The sequence below is a fragment of the Hyla sarda genome, chromosome 9 (assembly GCF_029499605.1).
Source record: "Hyla sarda isolate aHylSar1 chromosome 9, aHylSar1.hap1, whole genome shotgun sequence".
Lineage (NCBI taxonomy): Eukaryota > Metazoa > Chordata > Amphibia > Anura > Hylidae > Hyla > Hyla sarda.
The window spans coordinates 17,293,896-17,316,889 of record NC_079197.1 but is presented as its reverse complement, the minus strand read 5'-3'; the positions used below and the strand labels follow the sequence as shown (position 1 = coordinate 17,316,889).

General features: G+C 44.1%; 1 protein-coding gene across 2 annotated transcripts in view; it reads left to right on the top strand.

The window, feature by feature from the left end:
• The window catches only part of CACNA1F (calcium voltage-gated channel subunit alpha1 F), a 128,029-nt gene that overhangs the window by 51,575 nt on the left and 53,460 nt on the right, over positions 1-22,994 (top strand). For both annotated transcript variants that reach the window (XM_056538957.1, XM_056538956.1), the window contains exons 14-26: positions 129-289; positions 1,120-1,345; positions 6,749-6,956; positions 8,275-8,395; positions 9,588-9,666; positions 10,911-10,953; positions 11,174-11,219; positions 11,312-11,444; positions 14,220-14,349; positions 14,437-14,496; positions 17,819-17,925; positions 21,281-21,368; positions 22,693-22,800. In XM_056538957.1, coding sequence (XP_056394932.1) covers positions 129-289; positions 1,120-1,345; positions 6,749-6,956; positions 8,275-8,395; positions 9,588-9,666; positions 10,911-10,953; positions 11,174-11,219; positions 11,312-11,444; positions 14,220-14,349; positions 14,437-14,496; positions 17,819-17,925; positions 21,281-21,368; positions 22,693-22,800 — 1,510 coding nt within the window. The remainder of the gene's footprint in view (positions 1-128; positions 290-1,119; positions 1,346-6,748; positions 6,957-8,274; positions 8,396-9,587; positions 9,667-10,910; positions 10,954-11,173; positions 11,220-11,311; positions 11,445-14,219; positions 14,350-14,436; positions 14,497-17,818; positions 17,926-21,280; positions 21,369-22,692; positions 22,801-22,994) is intronic.

Below are 22,994 nucleotides of genomic sequence, written 5' to 3'. Positions count from 1 at the left end.
GGAGGGCCACAGTTTGAGACCACTGTGTTACACCCTTATTGCAGTTTTGGTATAGTATATATGTACATATGCACTCTTAAAATTGAATGTATATTATCTTTTATTAAATCATAAATGTTCTGTAATAGCCGAAAGCTAAGGCAATGGAACAGAGCCTTTCGGAGAAAATGCCGCCAGGCAGTAAAATCTGTCACTTTCTATTGGATGGTTCTGATCCTGGTATTTCTGAACACACTGACCATAGCATCGGAGCACTACCGGCAGCCGGAATGGCTGACTCAGATACAAGGTAGGAGGATTTTCTACTTTCACAGCATTTAAAGGGGAACTCTGATGGAAAACATTTTTTTTCAAATAAACTGGTCCCAGAAAGTTTAACAGATTTGTAAATTACTTCTATATAAAAATCTTAATCCTTCCAGTACTTATCAGCTGCTGTATGCTCCAGAGAAAGTTGTGTAGTTCTTACCAGTCTGATTACAGTGCTCTCTGCTTACACCTTTGTCCGTGTCAGGAACTGTCCAGAGTAGAAGCAAATCCCCATAGCAAACCTCTCCTGCTCCGAACAGTTCCTGACATGGACAGAGGTGTCAGCAGAGAGCACTGTGGTCAGGTTGAAAAGAACTATGCAACTTCCTCTGGAGCATACAGCAGCTGATAAGTACTGGAAGGATTAAGATTTTTAATAGAAGTAATATACAAATCTGTTTAACTTTCTGGCACCAGTTAATTTTGAAAAACATTAAAAGAAATGTTTTCCACCGGAGTACCCCTTTAAGATAGCAGCAGGAAGGGGGAGGGGGAGACACACTAGCTCAAAGTATGGACAGAAGGGAGAGCATACATAGAGGGCAGTCTCACTGTAGATGTGGGGGAAAGTAATTATAAGGCAGTTTTGCAGTGGAGAATCATAATCACAAGTGTAGAGAAAAAATAGAGCTCATTCTGCAAACCGTGGGGCTGTAGAAGAGAAACAAAACAACATTTTTAATAAAGACTCATAGAGAAAGTGTTTGCACATAATAAGTGTCCATAGCCTTTAACCTGTAGTCACATTTTTTACTTGAGGGCCAGTTTTTGTGGCCATTTTTCTCATAAATCAACTTTCATACTTTCCAGGCTATGCAAACAAGGTTCTGCTGTCTCTCTTCACTCTGGAAATGCTCCTGAAATTGTACAGTCTTGGCTTCCAGGCTTATTTTGTGTCTTTCTTCAATCGATTCGACTGCTTTGTTGTGTGCGGGGGCATCCTGGAGACCGTTCTGGTTGAATTCCATATCATGTCCCCACTTGGAATTTCTGTACTTCGCTGTGTGCGGCTGCTGAGGATCTTCAAGGTGACAAGGTCAGCAGGACGAGGTGTGCAGTCACACAAGGGTTGAGTGTCTGTGTGTACTGTCAATCTATATGCCTCCGAAAGGCAGGAAAATACTCAGACGTGAGGGCCATTGCAGGGTGGGTCCCTCACCAGCATTAGGGAGCCTTTAAAAAAAAAAAGATGATGCCATAAACATTTGGTTGTGATTGGCAGGCAGGGCTGGCTCTGCCTATAGGCAAAATAGGCAGGCGCCTAGAGCGCACTCTTGATGGGGCGCCGCTCAGCCTGCCATAAGAAAGTTAGACAACCAGCATCCAAACCACATGGTCAGCCAGCAGCATGAGGAGGAGGTTTGTTACAGTGTGTCACCCCAGTAGTAAGCTAATTACATGAGGAGGGGGCTTGTTACAGTGTGTCACCCCAGTAGTAAGGTTGCGCGTGTTAAAAACTGTGCCAATGGGAAGAGTCAAGTGGGCAGAAAAATTATCTTTTGCCTGGGGTTGGAAAAATCCTTGCACCAGCCCTGTGGGTAGGGGTCCATTCAAAGGGACTGTTACAATGCTTAAAGTGTCGCTGTCATTTAACAAAACTTTTGACACGTCACAGCGTCTGAGTGTTCAGATCCCCACTGGTCATTAGAATGAGCAGGGAGAAGAGTGAGGCTGTGCACTTCACTCCCCAGCCCGTTTCACTCTCTATCCAATGGCTGAAGACCGGCTCCATAGACTTATAGTGGAATCTCCTGCAACTGGATGGAGATTGTAGCAAGGCAAAAAGTGAAGCTCTCAGCCGGGCGCTTCTCCTTGATCTTTCTAGTGATTGGTGGGGGTACGTACAAAACTTTTGACATGTCTCTATGTCATCTCAAAAAAATTGATAAACACATGGCTGTACATATCATTGGCATATATACCGAAAGGTGCTCATACACTTTAGATTAGCATCAGTCTAACCAAGCGACTTTCTACAGACTGACCATGTATTTAGATTCCGTTCTGAATACGAACGGAATCTGTGTTTTGAAAGCACAGAAATTCTGCACAAATTCCACACAAATTCTGCAAAAGTTTTCTGAGCAGAATTTGAGCGGAATTGCAGAAATTTCACCATATGTTCGATGCCTTAGGCAGACTCAGTGTCTTAAAGGGGTACTCCGGTAAAAAAAATACTATTTTTTTTTAAAATCAACTGGTGCCAGAAAGTTATACAGGTTTGTAAATTACTTCTATTTAAAAATCTTAATCCTTCCAGTACTTATCAGCTGCTGTATGCTCCACAGGAAGTTCTTTTATTTTTTTAATTTCTTTTCAGTTTGGCCACAGTGCTCTCTGCTGACATGTCAGGAACTGTCCAGAGCAGGAGAGGTTTGCTATGGGGATTTGCTCCTTGCTTTAGACAGTTCCTGACATGGACAGAGGTGTCAGCAGAGAGCACTGTGGTCAGACTGGAGAGAACTACACAACTTGTGGAGCATACAGCAGCTAAGTACTGGAAGGACTAAAGGGGTACTCCAGTGGAAAACAGTTTTAAATCAACTGGTGAAAGAAAGTTAAACAGATTTGTAAATTACTTCTATTTAAAAATCTGAATCCTTCCAGTACTTATCAGCTGCTGTATGCTCTAGAGGAAGTTGTGTAGTTCTTTCCTGTCTGACCACAGTGCTCTCTGCTGACACCTCTGTCCAGAGTAGGAGCAAATCCCCATAGCAAACCTTTCCTGCTCTGGACAGTTCCCGACAAGGACAGAGGTGTCAGCAGAGAGCACTGTGGTCAGACTGGAAAGAACTACACAACTTGTGGAGCATACAGCAGCTAAGTACTGGTAGGATTAAAGGGGTACTCCAGTGGAAAACAGTTTTAAATCAACTGGTGAAAGAAAGTTAAACAGATTTGTAAATTCCTTCTATTTAAAAATCTTAATCCTTCCAGTACTTGTCAGCTGCTGTATGCTCTAGAGGAAGTTGTGTAGTTCTTTCCTGTCTGACCACAGTGCTCTCTGCTGACACCTCTGTCCATGTCAGGAACTGTCCAGAGCAGGAGCAAATCCCCATAGCAAACCTTTCCTGCTCTGGACAGTTCCTGACATGGACAGAGGTGTCAGCAGAGAGCACTGTGGTCAGACTGGAAAGAACTACACAACTTCCCCTGGAGCATACAGCAGCTGATAAGTACTGGAAGGATTAAGATATTTAAATAGTAAGTAATTTACAAATCTGTTTAACTTTCTTTCACCAGTTGATTTTAAACAGTTTTCCACCGGAGTGCCCCTTTAATATCTTAGTAATCTAAAAATGTTTAACATCACCATACAAAATTGTAGTAGAAGTAAAATGCGACACGTGTAAGCGTGAATCGGCGAACATGCTGAGCCCATCCAGACATTCATAGCGCACCCGCCGTTTTCCTTAAATAGTAGCTTTTACAGTTTTCAATGTGTGTCTGCAGAGAACGGCGGGTGACATACTGTACATCGGGACTCTTTTATCCTGAGATCAGACAGCGGTACGGCTCTACGAGGCGATCATTAAAAAGGCTTATGCTGTACAATGGCGTACCTTTAAATTGTATTACCCAGAAATCCTGCTGACATCTGTCTAACAAAGATATAGTCATAGAGACCCGAATCATCTTTTTGGGGACCCTTTCTGTGGTTTTGATGTCCGCACGCTTCTCCCCACCACAGTTTCTCATTTCTTGTTCTTTTTATGATTGGTGGTATAATGGCAATCATTTACCATCGGTTCTAATAATAGGCGGAAAAGCAAAAAGCAGTCAGGAATTTACAGAGCATTTCCCCTGGTTATATCTGTTTATTGGAAAGCTGGGTGAAACGCGTGTTGTTTTACGTTTGGCAGATGTGACTAATTTTGCTGTAATACATTCCATGCTCTGGAAAAGCTGGATAATTAACAAGCCTTCTGGGAGCTATAGTGATTTCCACATTGGCCATCCTGTATCTGTCAAAGACTTGATTACAGTGTTTCCCAACCAGTGTGGCTCCAGCTGTTGCAAAACTACAACTCCCAGCATGCCCGGACAGCCGAATGCTGTCCGGGATGCTGGGAGTTGTAGTTTTGCAACAGCTGGAGGCACACTGGTTGGGAAACACTGGAGACAACAGCTGGAGGCACCCTGGTTGGGAAACACTGGAGACAACAGCTGGAGGCACACTGGTTGGGAAACACTGGAGACAACAGCTGGAGGCACCCTGGTTGGGAAACACTGATTTTTTTTAGATACCAGCACCCCTCTTATAACTCAATAAGAAAACCTGGCAGTAAGTGTTCAGTCTCCCTGCAGCGCCACCAAAGGGGAATTGAAACATTACACAACGCTCATTGACATCAACGCTCTGCTGACACCTTTGTCCATGTCAGGAACTGTCCAGAGTAGGAGCAAATCCCCATAGCAAACCTCTCCTGCTCTGGACAGTTCCTGACACGGACAAAGGTGTCAGCAGAGAGCACTGTGGTCAGACTGGAAAGAACTACACAACTTCCTCTGGAGCATACAGCAGCTGATAAGTACTGGAAGGATTTAGATTTTTATATAGAAGTCATTTACAAATCTGTATAACTTTCTGGCACCAGTTGATTTCAAAACATTTGTTTCCTTCCGGAGTACCCCTTTAATAGAGGATAGTTTTACCAAGTTCAAGATCCTTAGGACTCCCATGCAACACGCCCCCAACCCCGAAATGCCCCTTTAAAGGAGTAGTCCAGTGGTGACCCAGTGGTGAACAACTTATCCCCTATCCTAAGGGGGTCGATACACGCTATCTGGCCAGAGAGCCTGGCCCCCGTACAGAGAGATCGCAGGGGGCCCCAGCGGTCGGACCCCCCGCAATCTCAAACTTATCCCCTATCCTTAGGATAGGGGATACGTTTTTCACCCATGGACTACCCCTTTAACTCAGATTTCCCTAACAGAGTTATGAAAATGGGTTTTCTTAATTGTTTTTAAAGTGTGGTCTTCCTGATCAGCAGAGACTGTGCCTATAGACTTCTGAGATGTAAATCCAGTACTACCTATTAGGCTGCATGCACACCACGTTTTTTGCCATACAGTTGCTGTATCAGGTTTTTGATGAAAAACGGATTCCTCAAAACCGGACAAAACTGTATCAAAACGTGTGTACAAATTTTAACTCGTATATAGTTTGAAGAATTATGTCTGGTTGCATCAATTAAAAAAAAGAAAAAAGTATACTTTTTTAACTTTCCATTCAGTGTGTACTGCGCATGTGCAAACTCAAAAACCGTATTGTGCAAACCGGATTGAATCGTACGCACATACGGATGTCTACGGTTCTCATTGACTCCCATGTTAAAGGAACCGTATACGGTTTCAATACGGTTTTTCACCCGGACAAAAAACCGTGGTAGGCTACAGTTTTTGGTACAGGAAAAAAAAACTGACAAAACCGTAGAAGACGCAAAAAGTACACAACTGGATGCATCTTTTGGCATACAGTTTTCAATGGAGAGTCAATGCATACGGTTTTCAATACGGTTCCGTACGGTTTTCAAATTGAGAATGTATATACAGTGGTCCCTCAACATACGATGGTAATTCGTTCCAAACGAGCCATCGTTTGTCGAATCCATTGTATGTTGAGGGATTCGTGCAATGTAAAGTATAGGAAGCTGTACTCACCTGTCCCCACTGCTCCCGATGTTGTCCCCGCCGCTCCCGATGGTGACCCCGGGCCTCTTCTGGGCTCTCCGCTGTCATCTCCGTTCCTCCGCTGTCTTCTCCGGTCCTCCTCTGTCTTCTCCGGTCCTCTGCTGTCTTATCCGGTCCTCTGCTGTCTTATCCGGTCCTCTGCTGTCTTCCGCAAGGCCTTACTGGGCCTGCGTAGCGACGTCATTATGTCGCTGCGTACGCCATTCCTATTGGTATGCAGCAGCAGCTTAAGCATTTTTGCGCTGCCGGATAGCACTTGCGATGGCCCCGACATAAAAAAGCATCGTATGTCGATTTGATCATATGTCGGGGCCATCGTAGGTCGGGGGGTCACTGTATAGTCTTCATAAAGACCAGCTTATAAATGAAGAAGTTTTGTCATTGCTTCCTACAGTCTTATCTATTGGTCATAGATACCTTGGGGGAGATTTATCAAAACATGTCCAGAGGAAAAGTTGCTGAGTTGCCCATAGCAACCAGAACCAAAATTCTTTCATTTTTATCAAGGCCTCTGCAAAATTAAAGAAGCGATCTGATTGGATGCTATGGGCACCACTCTTCCTCTTAACAGTTTTTGATAAATCTCCCCCCTTGTGTCTTGCAGATATTAGTATTATGGAGGATACAGATTGCTGAATTGCTTGCATTATCACGTGTATGAGGATACTGATATTGATGTTATGCTTTGACTATAGTGCGGTGTTATTTAATATGCCTCCTCTATCCCTTTCCCTTCACACACCAGACACTGGGCATCGCTGAGTAACCTGGTTGCCTCTCTGCTGAACTCCATGAAATCCATCGCATCTTTACTGCTGCTCCTGTTCCTCTTCATCATCATCTTTTCATTGCTGGGGATGCAACTTTTTGGTGGAAAGTTCAATTTTGATGAGACCCAGACCAAAAGGAGTACCTTCGACACCTTCCCACAGGCGCTGCTCACTGTATTCCAGGTAAGGGCTGTTGAGCGTATATTCTTTCAACCATCTGTCTACACGTAGTACATTCACAAATTCATCTATTTTTGGGATTTTTGAGTGCTGCACCATTGCTGGTTTTTGTGGTTGACCACGATTTTTCGTCTAGATTCTAAATCTGATCAAAATCGTGTCTGATTTTTTTAAATTATTGATGCCTATGTAAATCGCATGGAATCGTGTGACTGTGCGATTCTATCAGATTAATCGCACACGATTTTTTAGTACGCATGCGCAGTAGACTTCAAAACACATACACTTAACTTTATTGCCATTGACATACATATTAATTATAAAAACAGGATCAGATTTTTATTGAAAATCGGATGGAATTTTCATCTGTACGATTTTTGGATATGATTTTAAAATTGGATAGCAAAGAAATTTTTACATACGATTGTATACAATTTTTTGCAATCCAATTTCGTCCGATTTTACGGTCTGATAATCGGATGGTTAAATCGTGCTGTGAACCTAGCCTTAACAAAAGTCCACCTTTATTCCTTAGGTGTTTGTTCACACCTGAGACCATGCTATGCGGCATCAAGCAAGTCTTTTCCAGGCCTCAAGGCAGGCTGCTCACCAGCTTCCAAACTCACAGGGAAGAACTCCACACTCAGCTCTCTCTAGCAGTGTGAGCTGCAACTAGCAAATCTCCCTCAGCTGGTGGAGCAGCCTGCCTTTAAGGCCAACAAATGGCGGCCTGGACTGTGGGGAATGATCCCCACCCTACACTTGACCATTCCCAGTAAGAGCCGTCCCGGATTGGCCTTCCAGCCATACTACAGCCATAGTGTCAGTCTGCATCGCAGCATAGACACTGAATAAATACCGTCTCTTACTTCACCAAGGCCAGGAGCCTTGGTGACACATATTGGCCATCAACCACCATGCCTTTCACCTTCTTACAATATATATATATATATATATATATATATATATATATATATATATATATATATAGGCTAAAAGTACATATTGATTTCTGATCAGCCATCCATCTTCCGGTCAATTGACCATAACCCAGCACTCACCAAGATTAGATGCAATGAAGTTGGCGTTCTTTCGTCTCAGGTCACAATACAATATGGGTTTCGGCGCTGTGAGACAGCTAAGGAAGGCCTGCACGCCGAAGCGCATATTGTAGTGTGACTTAAGATGAATAAACCCTAACTTCATTGCATATAATCTCGGTGAGTGCTGGGATCTTCTTTATATCATTGCACTGGATTTGACGCCACCATGGGCACCTACCAAGTTGACCATAACCCGTCTTCATCACTTTCTCATTTAGATCCTGACTGGCGAAGACTGGAACGCAGTGATGTATGATGGGATCATGGCCTATGGGGGCCCATTCTTTCCTGGAATGCTGGTCTGCGTGTATTTTATCATCCTCTTCATATGTGGAAACTGTATCCTATGTTATCATAAATTAAAATCACACTTAGAGTCACAAACATTCCATACAGTAATAGTTCAAGCCAAGATTAAAGGGGTACCCCCGTGCCCCAGCCTTCTGAACATCCGGTTTAGAAGGCTTGGAGCAGCAGCCGCGGTCACGACATCACACCTACACCCCCTTGTGACACCCATGCCCCTTCCATTGATGTCTATTGGAGGGGGCGTGACAACGTCACGCCCCCTCCCATAGACATTAATGGAGGAGGCATGGCGTGACATCACGAGGGGGCTTGGCGTGACATCGAGATTGCAGCCGATGCTCCAAGCCTTCTGAACTAGATGTTCAGAAGGCTGGGGCACGGGAGTACCCCTTTAAAAATGTTGTAAAATGTCTTATGTTGTAAGATGCTTTGATCATTCTCTAGTCATCTCTACAGTCTTTGCTATTTGAGATAGAGTATAAGATCATCCAGGGATTAGGTAGCAGGTAGGAGGAGAAGGAGAAAGGAGCAGCTGCTAAAAGTAGGTATTCTATCTCAACTCCACTGCTTAGTGCTGCTATATAATGTCATCCATGCTGCTGCTGCACCTGAGGGTATGTTATAGAGATATAAAGGAGCAGGATCCTCTTCCTTTTCTGTGTGCAGTATATGAGAAACAGCACAACAGCTAGTCTCTGCCCACCCCACTCTGGAGTTGGATTCAGGGAAAGCTGACAAATAAGGCATCCTTTTTCCGAAAATGAAATGACAAAAAATTCTGCCTTAATGTCCATTCAGAATTGTCAGCTGAAATCTGATCATTTTCAGTGCAGATTTGAAAATGATATGCTGATTTGAAGTGGATTATAAGTAGATTTTGAGGCGATTTTAGATTTTAGTGATTTTGACACAATTTTTATTCTTTCTAATAAATCTGTAGTACCCCACATCACAAAACGTGATGCCATTACATGTCATAGAAAGGGTCTTCTCCAGTAATTAAAGAGTTTCCCAGTTGTACCATATTTAACCTATAAAATGCTTGATTCTTTGGCAGGTAAAGAGTGCTGACATGGTTGTGATGGCTTACAGCTAATAGGAGGTTTATTCCAGTCATTACCAATACTTATTAATTATTTATATGAGGCTATAGGGGGATATCTGGTGTTGTTAATGTATTTCTTGCAGATTATATAAATAGGTCCTTGACTGTTCTGCACAGATATTTTACTGAACGTCTTCTTGGCTATCGCTGTGGACAATCTGGCTGATGGAGACAATATTAACAGCAAAGATAAGAAGTGAGGATAATGTCAAAACACCAGACCAGCAAATAAATCTGGGACTATTTATGAAATCTAGTAAAATGTAGTTATGACCTTAAAAGGGAACCTTTCACATTAAACATGCTGCCTGAGCTTATGCTTATAGAGCAGGAGGAGCTGAGCAGATGATATATACAGAACAGTACAATCTGCAGGTATCATGTTATAGAGCAGGAGGAGCTGAGCAGATGATATATGCAATACAGTACAATCTGCAGATATCATGTTATAGAGCAGGAGGAGCTGAGCAGATGATATATACAATACAGTACAATCTGCAGGTATCATGTTATAGAGCAGGAGGAGCTGAGCAGATGATATACACAATACAGTATAATCAGCAGGTAACATGTTATAGAGCAGAAGGAGCTGAGCAGATGATATATACAATACAGTACAATCTGCAGGTAACATGTTATAGAGCAGGAGGAGCTGAGCAGATTATGTATACAATACAGTACAATCTGCAGGTATCATATTATAGAGCAGGAGGAGCTGAGCAGATGATATACACAATACAGTACAATCTGCAGGTAACATGTTAAAGAGCAGGAGGAGCTGAGCAGATTATATACAGTACAATCTGCAGGTATCATGTTATAGAGCAGGAGGAGCTGAACAGATGATATATACAATACAGTACAATCTGCAGGTATCATGTTATAGAGCAGTAGGAGCTGAGCAGATGATATATACAATACAGTACAATCTGCAGGTATCATGTTATAGAGCAGGAGGAGCTGAGCAGATGATATATACAATACAGTACAATCTGCAGGTATCATGTTATAGAGCAGGAGGAGCTGAGAAGATGATATATACAATACAGTACAATCTGCAGGTATCATGTTATAGAGCAGGAGGAGCTGAGAAGATGATATATACAATACAGTACAATCTGCAGGTATCAAGTTATAGAGCAGGAGGAGCTGAGCAGAAGATAAATACAATACAATCTGCAGGTATAATGTTATAGAGCAGGAGGAGCTGAGCAGATGATATATACAATACAGTACAATCTGCAGGTATCAGGTTATAGAGCAAGAGAAGCTGGGCATGCTGGAAGTTGTAGTTTTGCAACAGCTGGAGTCCCATGCATGGGGAGAGGGGTCAGGAGTAATAATTGTTGTAAAAACAAGCATTTGAGTGACATCTGAGATGTACGGCCATATTTACTGTCTGCAGACTTGGACAACACCTCTATTTGTATTTACTTTCAGGGGAGGCAAGAAGTCAGGGAAGAAAGAAGACAGCTCATCTAAGGTAACGCATTTTATACCCTATATAACAATTTCCATAAGAGGTTTGAGAATCATTCTGTTCTTGTCCATGGGTCGTGTATGTGTTGCATCCCAGTGGCATTTACTTGCATGGGGCTGTACTGCAATACCAGGATCAGCCCCTGAGTGGCGCTGTTTCCGGGGAAAAAAAAGGCAAATGTATTTTTCTAATCTCAAACAATGCTCGTATATTCATCCTTCAGGCTGCAAATGAAGAAGATCACGAGGAAGAAGAGGGAAGTGAGCAGTGTAAGTAGACATTGCCGCGCTGTCTTGCAATATTTATTACAATTCCAAATTTTACAATGAAATTACGAAATGTCTCTTCACGCCCTCGACAGCTGAAGAAGAGGAAGAAGAAGAGGGAAGTCTACCGGATTCTCACCTGGATAAACTTGCAGAGTTTGCACCAAAGGAGAAAGTTCTTCCAATCCCAGAGGGAAGCGCCTTCTTCATTCTGAGCAACACCAACCCGTGAGCGGCTTCATCCTACTGTTACTTGTCTAAGTTATATATATGTGTAGTATTATCTGTACAGGGGGCATCTATTTTGGGTTGGGGCAATCTGGGCTATTACAGACACATCTTCAATATCTGGTTATAACACATTACATCACTGTTTCCCAATCAGTGTGCCTCCGGCTATTGCAAAACTACAACTCCCAGCATGCCCGGACAGCCTTCGGCTGTCCGGGCATGCAGGGAGTTGTAGTTTTGCAACAGTTGGAGGCACCTTGCTTGGAAAACATTCCATGACATACTAGTGGTCCAGGAATGATGTCTAAACTCTTTGAGCATACAGTGATCCCTCAACTCACAATGGCCTCAGGTTACAATATTTTCGGTCTTTTCTGGACCATTGTAACTTGATACCAGACTCACCATACAATGTACAGACAGTCCAGATCTGTGATACTTGTCAATGGCCGGAAGATCTGACCAACCAGAATGGACATTTCACTGGTAAAACCCCTGTATTACTGAAGTGCATGCACTGACTGGTGTCTGGTAGCACTCCCTACAGTACAGGGAGGTATTACATGTTCTGTACTACGCTTTACTGTATTACTGAAGTGCATGCACTGACTGGTGTCTGGTAGCGCACCCCACAGTACAGGGAGGTATTACATGTTGTGTACTCTTTACCTGTATTACTGAAGTGTATGTACTGAATGGTGTCTGGTAGTGCCCCCTACAGTTCAGGGAGGTACTTCATGTTCTGTACTACTCTTTACCTGTATTACTGAAGTGTATGTACTGACTGGTGTCTGGTAGTGCCCCCTACAGTTCAGGGAGGTACTTCATGTTCTGTACTACTCTTTACCTGTATTACTGAAGTGTATGCACTGACTGGTGTCTGGTAGCGCCCCCTACAGTACAGGGATGTATTACATGTTCTGTACTACTCTTTACCTGTATTTACTGAAGTGTATGCACTGACTGGTGTCTGGTAGTGCCCCCTACAGTACAGGGAGGTATTACATGTTCTGTACTCTTTACCTGTATTACTGAAGTGTATGCACTGACTGGTGTCTGGTAGCGCCCCCTACAGTACAGGGAGGTATTACATGTTCTGTACTCTTTACCTGTATTACTGAAGTGTGTGCACTGACTGGTGTCTGGTAGCGCCCCCTACAGTACAGGGAGGTATTACATGTTCTGTACTCTTTACCTGTACCAGGATTAGCTGCTCCTTTGGACACCAGGTGAGGGCGGCTCCATGTTACTTTTTTAGGACACTGTGTACTGTACAGGACCCTGAAGAAGCTCCTGTCCTCTACACAGACAGTGATTACAGCTCCCAGCAGATCTTTATTACTTTTATATGGAAGGACTTGCTTTATATGTATTAGTTATCTATTATATTTGGTTAATCCTCACTTTTTCCTATTTTCGGATGACATTTTGGTGGTTTCAGAACCAATAACGAGGTTTTCTACAGAGTTATGGTCTCAACATACAATGGTCGTCCTGAAACCAATTAATATTGTTAGTTGAGGGACCATTGTACTTGGTCCATGGATACTAAAAAACAGGGCTTCTAGAGATGTGAGGCTAGCCTCAATATTAAGGCACAACACAAATTATGCCTACCTTTGGTCAAGAATTCAGGAAGACACATTTCCGTGGCACTCGATTTATCCATTATGCAGGAAGACATTGCATTGTGCACATTGATAAAAGAAAAGGAATTTACAAGTTAGCTTCCTCCTGTGGGAGAAGGAGGTGATAGTAAGAGTCTACTTTTGGCAATTTGGTCTTTACTGAAGGTTCAGTCGTTGATACTTTGGCTGGTACTGGAGGCTCAGTTGCTGAAACAAGAGGCCTATGGCTGGTACTGGAGACGCAGGGACTTGTATCAGGGGGCAAAGGCTTGTACTGGAAGCTCAGTGACTGGTACTGGAGGTCTATGGCTGGTACTGGAGTGTAGGTGGCTGGTACTAAAGATCTATGGCAGGTAATGGAGGCTCAGTGGCTGGTACTAGAGGACTATGGCTGGTACAATAGACTCAGTGACTTGTACCAGAGGTCAATGGCTGGTACTGGAGGCTCAGTGGTTGGTAGCGGGGGTCTGTGGCTGGGACTAGTGGCTCTGTGGCTGTGAGTAATGGCTCTGTGGCTTGTACTGGAGGCTCAGTGGCTGGTACCGGGGGTCTGTGGCTGGGACTAGTGGCTCTGTGGCTGTGAGTAATGGCTCTGTGGCTTGTACTGGAGGCTCAGTGGCTGGTTCTGCAGGTCTATGGCTTGTACTGAAGGCTCAGTGGATGGTATTAGTGCTATATGGCTGGTAGTGGAGACTCAAGGTTGGCTGGTACTGTAAGCTTAGTGGCTGGTACTAGATATTCTGTGGCTGGTACTGGTGGTATTCTACTTGTTTTTCTTTGGTATGACTGTAGAACGACCCATGGTTTGGCTGGTGAGGCCTTGAAGAAGCAGTTTGAGAAGCATTGTTCTAGGGTAAGGTCATTGAATGAGAACTTTATCCTAAAGGTAACAAAAAGTTACAAATGGGCAGATGACCCAAAGACATGACCAGTGTTAGTGGAGTCCATAGCCATGTGATGGACACTGTTCTCCAACTTGCATAGATTGAGCTTAGACCCAAGGAGATGTCTTTGGCCTCTCCTATTGCTGTATTACAGTCAAATCTCTATTTATATTGGGAATATATGTTTTATATTACAATATATACAATATTATTACATTTCCTTCTGGGTTCCCGCTTCTCTCTCTACCTGCCTATTCCAGGCTCAGAGTTGGATGTCATCGATTGATTCATCACCATATTTTCACCAACCTCATCCTGGTCTTCATCATCCTGAGCAGCATCTCCCTGGCAGCCGAAGATCCAATACGTGCCCACTCTTTCCGTAATCATGTGAGTACCATTAATATGTATCAAAGCATATGGTAACATATCTGATATCTTATATACCATACTATAGGTTTTGTTTTGTTTTTGCAGATTCTGGGTTATTTCGACTATGCTTTCACCTCCATCTTCACAGTGGAGATTCTACTGAAGGTGGGAACATATTCCTCCTTGTGTTTTGCCCTCATCCATTACCTCCTTTTTTTCTTAGGGTCATCTTCTAGTATGTGTGTTGCTTAATGTTTGTCTTTTTTCAATTTTTGTTACTTTTCTCTGTTTATTGATGGACATGTGTCTTTTTTCAACCGTACTAACTATGTAACTATGCATTAAAGGGGTTATCCAGTTTTAGTACAATTTATCCCCTATCCTAAGGATAGGGGATAAGTGTCAGTTCACAGGGGGTCTGACCGCTGGGACCCCTTCACCTAACAAGCCCCACCCCCATGATCTCCTGCACAGTGCTTCAGCTCTCCTCGTGCACAGAGTGGGGTCGGCACCAGGGTCGGCTCCACCTATAGGCAAAATAGGCAGCTGTCTAGAGCACCTTCTTGATGGGGGCGCCGCTCTGTCCACTGCAAGAAAATAATTGCACACTGTCTCTAGGTCCTGATAGCAACTGCTCACCCCAGTAGTAATGTGATTACATGAGGAGGTTAGTTTGTTAATTTGTCACCCCTGTAATAAAGTGGGGCATGTAAAAGGGAAGAGCCAATGGGTTGAGTCAAGGGGGCAGCAGAATTAGCTTTTGCCTAGGGTGGCAAAGATCTTTCCACCAGTCCTGGTCGGCACGTGCCCTTCATGCATCTCTGTGGGAAAGCCAAGGTTCTGCACTCGTGTATCTTCAGCTCTCCCATAGAGATGCATGGAGTGACTGTGTTGGCCACCACTCCGTGCATGGGGAATGCCGGGAAGCCGGGCAGTAGATCACGGGGTGTCCCAGCATTCGGACCCTTGCAATCCGACACTTGTCCTCTAATCTGTGCATAGGGGATACATTTATCTAAACTGGACTACTCCATTAACTACACGTGGTTAGAATCATATGTAGATGTATGTGAGCTTTCCTGTGATCATTGACCCATAGTCTTTCCCTTCCCAAGATTGAGAAGTGTAGAGCATACTTACCCAGATCACCATGGGCCCCAATATCCAGTAGGCCCTAGTGTACAACAGTAGGCCAGTGTTTCCCAACCAGTGTGCCTCCAGCTGTTGCACAACTACAACTTCTTACTTTATTAAAATTTCCATGTATACAGAAAATCACTTAGTAGCCGGAACACCGACGCATTTCTGATGTCTATGCCCTCTTAATCATGGCTCATGAGTAAGAGTGCATAGGTACCAGAAACATGTTGGGTGAGAAAATAAGTTTTTAACTGCACCTGCTGGATCCATTAATTGTTTGTTCTGCAGTTCTGCTGCGACACCTCAGGAAAGTGGCTTGCAGTCTACTATTAGAACAGTGTTTCCCAACCAGTGTGCCTCCGGCTGTTGCAAAACTACTACTAACAGCATGTCCAGACAGCCTTCGGCTGTCTGGGCATGCTGTAAGTTGGAGTTTTGCAACAGTTGTAGGCACACTGGTTGGGAAACACTACCATAAGCTCCAATCACAAGACATTGGAATACAGTAAACAATATTCATGATTCCTTTGCACTAAGTCCACCAAAGTGTTAAAAATACCCTAAAAACAGGGCAGTCTGTAGTGCGATTTTTGACGGAAAGAATACTGGAACCTGGACATATAGGTGTTAATCTGGATCTATAAGAAAGTGGAAACAGAATCATGGCTCTTGGCATAAACAGCAGCCATGTCACTCGTGTGAACTGTGCCTTATAGTGATTCTGATAATATTAATATTAGTATGGATTCACATATGTCCAGTGTCCGGTTTAGTGAACCTGACCTTAAAGGGGTACTCCGCTGGAAAAAATATTTTTTAATCAACTGGTGCCAGAAAGTTATACAGATTTGTAAATTACTTCTCTTTAAAAATCTTAATCCTTCCAGTACTAATCAGCTGCTGTATGCTCCAGAGGAAGTTGTGTAGTTCTTTCCAGTCCGACCACAGTGCTCTCTGCTGACACCTCTGTCCATGTCAGGAACTGTCCAGAGTAGGAGCAAATTCCCATAGCAAACCTCTCCTGCTCTGGACAGATCCTGACATGGACAGAGGTGTCAGCAGAGAGCACTGTGGTCAGACAAAAAAGGAAATTCAAAAAAGAAAAGAACTTCCTCTGTAGTATAAAGCAGCTGAAGTACTGTAGGATTTTATTTTTAAAACAGAAGTAATTTACAAATTTGTTATTACATCTATTTGTTATTAAATCTGGCACCAGTTGATTTAAAGGGTACCTTTCATCAAAATTTGAGATTTTTTTTTGATATATTATAAATTAATGTATGCAGAAAAACTTTCCAACTGCATGTTATTAAAAAAATATGCTTCTTTATATTTAATTTTCCACTTTGAAAAAATTACCACTAGGGGTCTCCCTACCAGTCCTGGCCGCAAGCCCTTTTTATAGATTTCAGACTCATGCTGGAGTCCTAAATCTCAGACTGCAGCTGGGACACAGACAAGCTCAGCACTGCTCCCTGCCTGTCAATCAGACAGGCAAGAGCCAGCACTGTGCTCATAGCACAGCAGGGAATACTCCTGACTCATGCCCTCATTCATTTTACTATCAGAGCTCGATCTTTCTTCTCTCTGCACATGCAGTTGTAAACAGAGGGGAAAAGATTCAGAACTGCCGGCTGCTGTGTTCACAGCCTCTATGTCGGGCCACGCCCCCTTCCTCCCTCACACTAGGATGGCTGAATGAGCAGCCAAGAAGACAATAAATCAGGAAGAAAGAGGGGGTTTTGAATGAAAAAAAACACGGGGATAGTGTCAGTGAGAGTCAGGGACAGATGGGGGGGGGGGTTATTAAGAAGAGTTTAGATCATGATAGGTGCTCTTTAAAAAAAAAATTGTTTTCCACCAGAGTACCCCTTTAAACTCGCTATAACTGAGGCCACAACTGATGACAAAAGTTGTCATCAGTTGTTCAGCATCTGGCGGCCATATTGCAGGCTGGACATGTTGCAGGGGTGCCCTACAGAGGAATGCAGCAAGATGCGTTCCCCTGTCCGGCACCCCTCCGTCATGCCCAACTTGAAGGTGAACTATCCTATTTAAATGAATCCGTTTTTCTCCAGTGCTCTGTGACAGTGCAGGAGGTAAATGCCGCAGGATGATGGACATATATACATGAGGGAATGAAAAGCAGTAAGGTTCTGTTCACACTCACAATTGTGTACACTACCTGCTGCACTTCTTTTAGGTAATAACAAAACATTTCCATATTTCATCCTATATAGCTGTGTCCTCCTAGTGACCATACACAATGTGATTTTTTGCTTTCCTGTTATTATTTTGTTTTTCTATATAATGTTCCCTTTCTCCTCACCTCTTGTGTCTCCTCCAGATGACGGCGTATGGTGCCTTCCTGCACAAAGGCTCATTCTGCAGAAACTGGTTCAACCTCCTGGATCTGCTTGTTGTTAGCGTGTCTCTCATCTCCTTTGGGATTCAGTGAGTCAGGAACATTTGTTTCTTTCCTTATTCCTTCTACAGGGGACAGAATCAAATTCAAGCAAAAAGGTCACAAAACAGGTCTTGTTAAAGGGGAACTCAATAAAAATCATCTGAGCGCTGCCATAGGGGTCCTTTTATTAAAAGTCAGGGGTAAGCTGAGATACTTCACCAAACTCAATCTCCTTTGATCATCTGTCATATCAGATCTCTGACAAACGAGAAGATTGTTTTTGGCTAGATTTCCCCTTTAAAGGGGTGCTCCAGTGGAAAACATTTATTTTTATTTTTTTAAATCAACTGGTGCCAAAAAGTTAAACAGATTTGTATATTACTTCTATATAAAAATCTTAATCCTTCCAGTACTTAACAGCCGCTGTATGCTCTAGAGGAAGTTGTGTAGTTCTTTCCAGTCTGACCACAGTGCTCTCTGCTGACACCTCTGTCCATGTCAGAAACTGTCAAGAGCAGGATAGGTTTTCTATGGGGATCTGTTCCTGCTCTGGACAGTCCCAAAAATGGACAGTGGTGTCAGAAGGGAGCACTGTGGTCAGACAGAAAAGAAATTCAAAAAGAAAAGAACATCCTCTAGAGAATACAGCAGCTGATAACTACTGGAAGGATTAAGATTTGTTAATAGAAGTAATTTACAAATCTGTTTAACTTTCTGGTACCAGTTGATTTAAAAAAAAAATAAATAAAAAATTTCACCTGAGTACCCCTTTAAGAGCAGGTTCACACAGGGCTCATCCACAGCGTATTTCACGTTGGTGCATCTGTATTTACAGAGTAAAAATAATGCCTCTATATATGACCCCCTAGGTCGTGCAGATTCTTTACATGTCTTTTTTATGTGTCTAGCTTCTGTTTTTGGCTCACAAATCCCTCTGCTCTGCTACTGACTCATTCTGACATTCACTGCTCGGGATGGGGTGTATCGGACGCAAGTTATAAAGTGAGCCCCAGTTTTGATATTAGGTCATATGGCCCATATACATTAGAAAAAATGTTAGAACTGACATGATGCCAGCAGAGGTAAGGTTTGGGCATGGTTTGGGCTGCCTAATCCTTCCAGCTGTGTTCACATGTTGCGGCTAATTAGCTTTACCGCAGCTAATTATCGCATGCAGTTTTTCCCTGCAAATGACCAAAACTACCGCCATTAGTGAGATTTGCATAATCGTGGTTAAACAAGCCATTTTGGTAATTCGCTGCAGAAACGCATGTAGTAATTGGCTGCGGTAGCACTAATTAGCCACAATCAACATGTGAATACAGCCCTAGTTCTCCTTATATATAGGCCAGCTCCAAAATAATCTGGCAGCAGCTTACCCCGCCTCGCTCCAGTCAGAACCAGGACTGGTGCAAGGATTTTTGCCACCCTAGGGGAAAGCTAATTTTGCCGCCCCTTGTCTCAGCCCATTGGCTCCGCCTATTGACACAACCAACCTTAGTATTGGGGTGACACACTGTTACAAATATCTTCCACATGTAATCACCTTACTACTGGGGTGACACACTGTAACAAACCCCTCCTCACACTATGGTGGTTCTGACTGAGTGGGTGATTCAGATGAGCGGCGGGTGCTTCAGATGCTGGCTGGTTGCTAACTTTCTTGCAGTGGGCAGATCGGTGCCCCTATTAAGAGGGCGCTCTATGCGGCTGCCTATTTTGCCTATAGGCAGAACCAGCCCAGACAGAGGTGTCAGCAGAGAGCACTGTGGTCAGGCAGAAAAGAAATTCAAAAAGAAAAGAACTTCCTCTAGAGAATACAGCAGCTGATAACTACTGGAAGGATTAAGATTTGTTAATAGAAGTAATTTACAAATCTGTTTAACTTTCTGGTACCAGTTGATTAAAAAAAAAAAATTTCACCTGAGTACCCCTTTAAGAGCAGGTTCACAAAGGGCTCATCCACAGCGTATTTCACGTTGGTGCACACAAATACTAAGCCAATGGCTGTCCCATGTGTTTAGATTTCCTTCAGTGGTGTGAGAATGCTCTAATGAGAGTGGGAGACCCCCAGAATACAGTTTATTGCTAAGAAGGCCTGTATTCTGTTGTGACCAACTCACCCCGCTATAGGGGGTCTCAACTGCTGATGCACAGATCCCATATTCACGATCCAGGACACCAATTGACTTGCAGAACAAAGAAGGAATGTGCGGTGGCCCAGTACAGGAGGTGTTACCCCGTACCCTTGCTGTCCTGTCAGGCAGCCTCCCTACAGTGTCCCCTGGGCCCCCCTTGCATCTGTCCCCCCCATGTAAATGTTTCTAATGTATTATACCATGTAATGTGTTCAGAAAGCGTTGTCAGTTTAAGACTGTTACCATGTGAGTTGTCATGTGATTGTTACCCAGGAGGTATCAGTGACCAGGTGAGTTAAGGGTGACCAATGGGATCCCCCCAGAGCCTCCCCCATAAAAGCCCTGGGTGGAGCCTCTGCTCTCTCTCTCTCTCTCGCTTCCTGCTGAGGTCCAGTCAAGTCGTACCCAGAGTCATAGGAGCCTCAAGTCCAGTCTGCAGCCACAAGCTACAAACCTGCAAGTAAGCGACAGTCACAGTCTTGTCAGTCATCAGTCACAAGTCAAGTCAGTCACAGTCAACATTTGTCAAGTCAATGTGGCCTGCATTAAATTGACCCCATCTACTACAAGTCCCAGCAAGCCCTTAAGGTCTCTGAGTCACTGGTCACCTCTGTGGGCCCTGGCTTAACTGTATAGACTTTACCATCTGTCTACCCTCAGTAAAGCTACCGTTATCCGTAACTTGGCGTCGGAGTCATTATTGCCCCGGTGCCTAATCCAGAATCCAGCGGTATACCTTCGGGTGGTATTGAGGATAAACCACGCCCTGGCATCACGAATACAAGGGGTTAATGCCATCTGACCCTAGGATAATTCCATCTGCCCTTTGCATTACACCCCATACCACAACTGGATACAGCAGGTGCAGATAAAAACATCTAACTTTATTGATTTGTCCATGTATACAGAAAATCTCATAGCAGCTGGAACACCGATTTCTGGTGCCTAGACACCTTAATCATGGCTCATGATGAATGGTGTCTAGATGCCAGAAACACGTCAGTAAATTTTATATACATGGACATTTAAAAAAAAGTTTTTAATAGCACAAACTGGATCCATTTGTTGTTTGTGCTGCAATTCTGTTTTGACACCTCAGGGAGGTGGCTTGCAGTCTACTATTAGAACAGTGTTTCCAAACCAGTGTGCCTCCAGCTGTTGTAAAACTACAACTCCCAGCATGCCCAGACAGTCTCAATGTTATATAAGGGAATTTAGAATAAAGTTAATGCAAATGCTAAACTGCGTGTGTCGATATCTGCAGCTCAAGTGCCATCTCCGTGGTAAAGATCCTCCGAGTACTCAGAGTGCTACGTCCACTGAGAGCCATTAACCGAGCCAAGGGGCTAAAGGTAAGAAAATAACAAAATCGGCTTTTATTCATGTATTCTATATCAGGGGATTCTTAAAGGGTACTCCGCCCCAAGACATCTTATCTCCTATCCAAAGAATAGGGGATAAGATGTCTGATCGCCTGATCGCGGGGGTCCCACCGCTAGGGGCCACCGTGATCTCTCCTGCTGCACCCCCATACATCAGGAGCCTGGAGCTATGTTTGCTCTGTGGCTAATGATGGACGATACAGGGGACGGGGTATTGTGACATCACGGCCCTGCCCCCTCGTGATGTAATGCCCGCCCCCTCAATGCAAATCAATGGGAGGGGCGTGGCAGTCATCACGCCCCCTCCCATCAACTTGCATTGAGGGGGCGAGGCGTGATGTCACAAGGGGGTGGGGCCATGACGTCACAATACCCCATCCCCTGTATCGCCCATCATTAGCCACAGAGCAAACATAGCTCCAGGCTGCCACTCAGAAGGAGAGATCGCGGGGGTCCCCAGTGGCGGGACCCCCGCAATCAGACATCTTATCCCCTATCCTTTCCTTTGGCCTATCCATGGCCTATCCTTTTATCCTTATGTGAGGGTCTGACTAGAATATTGTTAGGATGGGACAACCCCCCTTAAAGTTATGTGAGATGTTAGGTGGTCAGGGAAGTGTAGACTATGGTCAGGGGACTGTAGACTATGGTCAGGGGACTGTAGACTCTGGTCAGGGGAGTGTAGACTATGGTCAGGGGAGTGTAGACTATGGTCAGGGGAGTGTAGACTATGGTCAGGGGAGTGTAGACTATGGTCAGGGGACTGTAGACTCTGGTCAGGGGAGTGTAGACTCTGGTCATGGGAGTGTAGACTCTGGTCAGGGGACTGTAGACTCTTGTCAAGGGAGTGTAGACTATGGTCAGGGGACTGTAGACTCTGATCAGGGGAGTGTAGACTCTGGTCAGGGGAGTGTAGACTCTGGTCAGGGGAGTGTAGACTCTGGTCAGGGGACTGTAGACTCTGGTCAGGGGAGTGTAGACTCTGGTCAGGGGAGTGTAGACTCTGGTCAGGGGAGTGTAGACTCTGGTCAGGGGAGTGTAGACTCTGGTCAGGGGAGTGTAGACTCTGGTCAGGGGAGTGTAGACTCTGGTCAGGGGAGTGTAGACTCTGGTCAGGGAAGTGTAGACTCTGGTCAGGGAAGTGTAGACTCTGGTCAGGGGAGTGTAGACACTTGTCAAGGGAGTGTAGACTCTGGTCAGGGGACTGTAGACTCTGGTCAGGGGACTGTAGACTATGGTCAGGGGACTGTAGACTCTTATTATGGGGCTCATGAATTGTCCCTTTGTTTTCCAGCATGTGGTCCAGTGTGTGTTTGTTGCTATCCGCACTATCGGTAACATTATGATAGTCACCACTCTCCTCCAGTTCATGTTCGCCTGTATCGGCGTTCAACTCTTTAAGGTAAAAACCATACATTTGTCTATTTTGCATATATAAGAACCTATTTGCCAATTTACCATACGGAGAGCTCAGGTTGGGCCTATGCCATTGCACTGGGTTTTCTCTCTAATGTTGGCAAATAAAGATGAGAGAAGGGTCCCGATGGTGACACTTTCATATTTAAATGGGTACTTGAGGGATCTGAACTTATCACT